The sequence below is a fragment of the Notothenia coriiceps genome, unplaced genomic scaffold (genome assembly GCF_000735185.1).
Source record: "Notothenia coriiceps isolate Sejong01 unplaced genomic scaffold, NC01 NC01_scaffold00008696, whole genome shotgun sequence".
Classification (NCBI taxonomy): Eukaryota; Metazoa; Chordata; class Actinopteri; order Perciformes; family Nototheniidae; genus Notothenia; species Notothenia coriiceps.
Genome location: NW_011341397.1, coordinates 23261 through 30760, shown reverse-complemented (window position 1 = coordinate 30760; position 7500 = coordinate 23261). Strand labels below are relative to the sequence as shown.

Here is a 7500-nt window from a genome sequence, read left to right as displayed (position 1 = left end):
ATGTGGTATTTTGCACGAAAAGACAAAACAAATACAATTAAATACATATCACTTCATTTATGTGCACACACCATCCAACAAGTGTAAAAAGAGTGTGTACTGTACATGTTGTGCAATTTTGACTTTCATCATACTTTGAATTTGATTTTTAATAATACACTTCAGAGCAAGTATGGAGCAAAAAAATCATCAGAGCATTTAAATAAGTCGACTTGCGTTCAACAATATATCACACAAAGCAATTTAAAATGCATTACTTTTTCCTCAAAAATCCATGCCGAATTGGTGGTTTGGAAAGTTTGGGTGGCAGATAGCGTTAGATGAAGAGACGTGACATTTTGAAAGACCCATTTCGCTGACAAAGAAATCCGCAGTATAGAAAGATATCTGTATCTTCCCAGTGACACTGCATCAATGACAATCCAATAAGGCAATAAAACAAAAGGTGTGAAATCTTACCACACTTCAAATCAAGAGAAAGACAATTAGATGTAGAGAGGGAGAAAACTGGAGGCAGTGGTGCGCGAATGGAGTGACAATAGACACGGAGGAGAGGCCATTTTATGTTCTCAGTGTTGTTTTATATTGATGTTGGTTGATCAAAATGTGTCCTTCACTACTCTGTCTGCAGACAGCGGGAGGAGGACAGGGAGGCCATTTTGTGACACAAGGCAAAAAACTGGAGAGGGAAAAAAACAAACCACAACAACCAACAATGGTGGGTAGGAACAGAGGGACGCTGACCTTCAAAGGGCTCAATTACATGTCACACACACACACATACACACTCAAAGTTGGGCATGATTGCCAATACAGCGCATTCGCACAGCTCAATGGCACAAACAGACACACACACCAAAAGAAATGCACATACATGTGTGTGTTGTGGGCATTTTTTTAACACACACATACAAGCACACACACTCGGAGCGTCCCTGCTGCTCCACACTGTAGGACCGTCTGTCCGTCCAGATAAAGTGGCCTCTGAATCTCAGTTCTGATTTGAGAGGGGGGATTTAATGACATCCCCCACCCTTCATTCCCCCTCTCACTTTCCCTCTGCCACTCTCCCTCTTTCTCTTTTTTCTGTCATTCATTCAGAGCATTTCTCTCAGTTTGTGTCCTTGTTGCAATCTATTTATCTTGTCACTGCTATTTCATTATTTCCCTCTCTTTCTATCTCATTTACCTTTACCTCAACTTACCTCTTCTCTCTCTTTTTCTCTCCATACCAACAAAACCAATTTTCAGGTGGACACTGCAGGGCCGACCTCTAAAGTAAACATCCCCCTTATTCATCCACTTCTCCTCCTCCTCCTCTTCTTCATTCCCCCCCCATCCCTCCCACCATCACATCAATGCCAAAGGAGCCCCCACCCCATATCCAACTCTCCCTCCTGCCTTCCCTCTCCACCTCCAACCTTCTGTTTGGAAGAGAGTAAAAAAAACATAGTATGTGGCGCAGTCATGAATTTTAATGGCACTGCTCTTTTTAAGTAAATAGTATATCAGCTGGGCTCTGGGTATACGGGCAGGTTTAGTATTGGGGGTTGATTCCGGTGGTGATGATCAGAGGAAGGGCAGACTCTAAACAAAAAATGAATTAAAGGGAAACCCAAAGCTGGATGATTGATGAGGCAAAGCAGGAGAGAAGAGAAGCGGAGAGGGATGGGAGAGGAGGGTTAGCTGAGGATGCAGAGCTAAGGCAGAAGAGGGCAGTGGTGAAAGATGGACGGAGTGAGAGAGAAGGAAGGAAAATCTCATCTCCTGGTGGAATAATCTCTCATTTATCACACTGATGGAAAAACAGGGAGAGAGAAGGGAGCTGGATAAGGTTCAGGAAAGATGGAGTTTCGTAGTCGGGGTGATAGGTTTCAGCTCACACTTGTGTTGTGGATGTATATGTACATACTATAGCGTCTAGACAGCTTTTTGAGGCAGAAGTTACCATGAATTATGCATGCAGGGTTGCTCTCATTCCGGGGCCCTATGTTAATATTATTACATATGTGGCAACGGGTGGAGGATAGTGGAGTCTCCTCCATGACACTCAGCAAATTGGGGAAAGCTTTAATGGTGTACACACACATTAATTCATGCACACTCACACATATGAACACACTCACAGTGCCTTGCAAATGCATGTGCATGTGGATACACACACACATACATGCCAAGCCAAAAGGCTAAGCTCCCTTTTTCATTTCAGCAGAGAAGATTGCATTTTCTGGGGCTGTGTACGTGTGTGTGCGTGTGTGTGTCCGCGCGCGTTTGTGTGTGTGCGCGTGTGTGTGTGCATGTGTATGTGCATGTGTGAGTGTGTGTGTGTGTGATTACTGACTGTTTGGGAGGGAGTGATGGGGGATATTAAACGATTCAAATGCTGTCTCACTTGCTCTCCTCCACTGGAAAGACCTAAGACTGCAGCATGGCCACAGACACACAAATACACACACACACACACACACACACACACACACACACACACACACACACACACACACACACACACACACACACACACACACACACACACACACACACACACACACAAACCGGGCTAGACTTATCATTGTACGGTCCAATTTAAAACCACACACTGCCAATTAACTGACAGGCAGCACAGTTGCAGTGTGGACATTGTTGTAGTGCAGCAAACACAGATAATGTGGATATGTGTTTTTTGAGTGTTTATCTGCACTCTATTCTGAACAAATTGCTTGTTTTAAGACTGGAGAACAAAAGGAGTGAATGAATTGTCTCCGCTCCCTTTTCAAATGTCAACAGCTATTTTTTTGTTTTTTTGGGAGAATAACTGTAGCCATTTTACTAACGATTACTGACCAAAACACAATCTCCTGCAGGATAAATGCCTGGTATTGTCCTTCAAATAAGTGCTCAGAAATGAACAGAACACACAGACAGAAGAAAAAACGAAACCAAAACCACACACTGATAGAAAAGTGGCCCTGAGGGTGAAAATAAATAGCCACAAAAAACGCGGACGAGAAGCAATTTGGTTAGTGTGGATGCTGCCACTGACAGGAGGGGAGGTTTGAGGCTTGATTCATGACCTCTTCAATAGAAACCTAAATATTTGCTTTACTTGTTGTTCTCGGACATTTATTGCTTTCTTATGATACCCTAGATAGATTCAGCAGATCCTTTGCCGCCTAGCGCTAAGTGCATTCTCAGGAGGCCCGCAGTGCTGTTATGTGCAGATTAGTGTACACTCCCATTTAATACTTCTTACTGCACAAGCGGTTTTGGACAATTTTGCTCTCCCATTTAAATGAATCAGATTTTGCAGTTGGCCCTTTTACAGCTTTAGGAAGATGGCCAAAACCCAATAACTCTTAAGCCCTGCAGTTCATCTTATTAAAGAAGAGCCAAAAGTCCCAGAGGGAATGATGTGACAAAAGATTGAGTGGGAGTAAATGTCCCTTAGCCAGATGTACGTGAGGCATTTTTCATGATGGTCATAATAACTTCTCCATCGCAGGTGTAAGTAATAACAATTACAGTGGACACATTCCATTAAATTGTTCCTTGTAGTGCCAAGACATGGTTGATATATGCTTATTGGAGCACCGATTGGAATGGAGCCATCATCAATAAACGAAGCTAAACCTAAAAATGTTTAAATTGTATGAAATAATAGCTCTGCAGATTGTTCCTATCCTTCTAAAGAAGATGGTGTTCTCAATGCACCTTGTGGGACCTTTAAACCCCATCGCCAGAGAATGTCATTGTTGAATGATCACATTGAATGCAAATGTTTTCTGCTTTATTCAATAGCTGCACACGGCAATTGCAGTGTCTTTAAAGTCAGGTGAAGATGTTAAAAGTGTGGTTAGGTTTAAGGAACAGAAACATGTTAACGCTACAGAAAGGATGCACTTTCATAAAAAGACAAACAAAAATGTCTCCTGGATGAAAATTGAACATGCTACATCCCATTTTCAATAGCCTTACTCTCTGCCTGGCTTGATTTAGTACGCACAACAAATATATTGAAACTAAATGTGCTCTTAGGATGAGCTAAACTAATGGGAAACTCCCTATGACAGTGCCTATACTGCATTAAGTAAACATCCATTTTAAAGGTAAAACGCTATGCTAGCAACTCTGTGAAGGATACATGTATACATCTGAATTATAAATGTAGAGTGTAATGGTAATTTCCGAGAGTGTTTATTCGCTGACGCGGATTTAGAACTGATGAGCGATGATTGAAGCTGTTGAGATGATGTGCCATGCTTTCTTCTGCTAATTAGCAATAAACAGAAAGTGCTGCTGAGGTTGATCAGAATGTCATTCATGTTATCAGTATTTGTCGAGTAACCTTTAGAATAAAAAAAAAAACACATTTGGGAGTTTAACTTTTGTACAAAAATGTATTCCAGTTCATCCAGCAAAGCCAAACCAACAGTTGTGAAGACATTTAACTCAAAACCATACATTTGAACTTTATGATGGCAATAAATGGAAAGTCAGGGGATCACCAGAGTTATTAGGACTTATACTCTGAGGACAATGAATGACTGTACAGAATTTAATTAAAATCTATGTTATAGCTATTCCAGTCTGGACCAAGCCAATGTTGCCTTTCATAAAGCTAATGCTAGCATTGCTTATGAATAGTTTAATGGTATTAAGATATGAAGTGCCACTCCATTCCAGAAGCATCTGTGCCCCTGCCTTTATGCAAATGCCTGCCCCGTCTGAAAAAAAGACATTAGCAATAATACCATGGGTATTCATTACTACCACATGATATTCTGAGTCAGTGCATTAATGGGCAGTCATTAAGCCGTTGATAGCAGCAGCCATACTGTGAGCTGTAAGTTGAAAGGTACATACAGTAGAAGAGTGTGATGGTAATTTCCCAGAGTGTGTGACTGGTGTTTTTTCTCTGACAGTTATTTATAGCCGATGAGTTTTGATTGAAGAGCTTTTTTTTCCCTCATTGAGATGATGTGTCTTTGCAGCAGATGGTGAAACTGTCTAATTTGTAAAAGTGTTCTGACTGGTCCCTTTACATTTAGTATTTTACTATACAGTATGTTTGCCGCCATCACCTGTTCTTCTACAACATGCAAATCTATTTTCAACCCTTTCTTTGTATTATTATCAATGCTAATGTTTAAATAAGGAATCTTTGCAATTGAGTAGCATATTTAAATGGGTCTACAATAATGTGAAGCGGGTCTTTTTAGTTTTTTTTTTATGATGCAACAATAGCCTACTTAGAAAATTAAATAATAATATTGTTTTCATTATCCAACAAACATATGGTGCCCAGCTGCAGTAATTCTGAGGACCCCCTGTTGAATACCTGTGGTCTATATTTGTTCCTGTTAGTTTAACAACTGAGGTCTGACAGTGACTTTAGCTCTGGGCTACAGCAGCCCTTAGAGCGAAAGGTTAAATGCAACATTGTTCAAATAAAAATACTATATATAGAATATAAAATTACCCTTGGGCTTAGCCTTAGGGCATATTCTAGCTATCAACATGGATCAAAAAGCAGAAGTGTGACAATTAGTGTCTAAATTAGTAAAACAAATTTGAATACAGGAAGCATAAGATGCTTGTTTAAGCCTTGTTTGTCCACATTAATATTAGGGTTGATTCTTGTTGACACTGTCACTTCCTCATGCAACTGTATCTGCATAAACACATAGCCGAATCAATAGAAATACACAAAATTGCATTAGGAAATTAACTAATTACTTTTTATCACTCGTTTTTCGTTTTTTAGCCTGTTGACCAAAGCCGGCATTTGACCATTGTTTACCACAGGTCAAGAGTTATGTTTGAAAGTGGGATAGATCTTGTTGACCCATTTTGAGCAGAGTTTTAACCTGCGTCACTGCGTCAGGCTGAAAAGGGAGTAAGTGAGAGCTGAAGAAGTCAGCTAAACTCAGCACTCCACTGGGAGAAATCGTATCTTTTATCCACACAAGTACACACTTTGGAATAGGCCCAGTCAGCACTGTATCTGTCTATAATGCAGGAGGACTCCAGGACGATCAATAGTTCCTGATAATATTCTGATTATTAAAGGGAAGGTTTTGTTTTTTTTAGAGGGGGGTTGTATAATGTTATTTGCCATAGACAGTGTAGTACCTATCGAAGAAAGTCCTCAGTAAGAAGAAACAGAAAAGAATACGGTTTTGGACTGGGCAGCAGCAAAACATATTTTTAGTCACCTAAAAAAAAAGTCTCAACTGAAATCATTAAATATCAGTTTAAATTGATTTTAGATTTTAGATTTAGACGTTTCTCTCCAAAGGGAAGCCATTATCTATGCTTTCTTCACAGACACCTTTGACAAAAACAAATACCTCAGTTAAATCGGGATTTGCCGGTCACTGCTGCCTCAATTTGTTATCTTATTGCGTGACTTTTGTTAGTTTTTTAAAGAGTTCGTTTGTAATCACCAAAGTCATAGAATAACACAAACAAATCATGCGAGAGACTAGCAACCCTAACAAGGTGAAATTACTGTCCAGTGGCTTTAAAAGGCAGCATTGTTAATGGCCTTAGTTCGCTAACGGAAAGGGCAGTCTAACGGCAAGGTTAGGCTGTAATGATGCAGTATTTATTATTGTATTCGGTCCTTTTGTAGGTGTTCAAAATATGTGTTGCCGCTGATCCCATCCACAGTAGTACATTTCTTAGCTTCTGTTTTTTTTGTCCCGTGTTTCCTTCTGACTGAGTGTTTTGTTCATTTTTTAGCACTTATTTGAATGACAACAGTATGCATTTGTCCTTCATAAGATTGTGTTTTGGTCAGTAATCGATAAACCCAACCTATTCTTGTACGATATGTTGGAATGACTTTGAAACTGCTGTAACCAAAGCACACATAAAGTAAATATTGGATATTTGACAGACTTACGCTTGTGGTTGTTCTTGCGCTGGAAGGGTAGTGTGTGTCGCTCCGAGTCTTCTTCGCCCTCCTCATCTGCCAGGTGTGTGTGAGTATAATGGTAACTCAGCCCTGGGCGATTTTTATAGCGCTTTCCACAGACTGTAACACACACAGACAGACACACACACAGTATATACAATTAGTTGTCTGTCTGTGTAAGTCTGTCTAAGGAAAAGCAGTGAAGAAACAATAAAGAAATAAAGTTATAACGCTCACTGTCACAGACGTAAGGCTTGTCTCTATCTTCAATGGCAGCCGGCTCTTGTCTCTTCCTCATTCCCCCGACACCGCAGGCCTGCAGAAACCACACACACAAACACACACACATTTGTAAAAACTCAGAAAAACACATACAGAATCACACATTGGATTGAAAACAAAAAGTTTGAACTTCCACAGATCCACACAGAGTAAAAAAGAGCGTAACAGCACATTACGTGCTTCAAATTTCTATACACACACACACACACACACACACACACACACACACACACACACACACACAGATAAGACAAAGGCAGTGTGCAATATGAAACTGGCCTACCACGGCGGCACAACAA

The 7500-nt window shown here is 40.3% G+C and overlaps 1 protein-coding gene across 1 annotated transcript in view; it reads right to left on the bottom strand.

Annotated features, from left to right (window-relative positions):
- Positions 1 to 7500, bottom strand: part of dpf1 (double PHD fingers 1) — a 37498-nt gene that overhangs the window by 13057 nt on the left and 16941 nt on the right. Inside the window, exons 7-8 of the mRNA XM_010770291.1 lie at positions 7157 to 7235; positions 6908 to 7039 (exon numbers count right to left, since the gene is read on the bottom strand). Coding sequence (XP_010768593.1) covers positions 6908 to 7039; positions 7157 to 7235 — 211 coding nt within the window. The remainder of the gene's footprint in view (positions 1 to 6907; positions 7040 to 7156; positions 7236 to 7500) is intronic.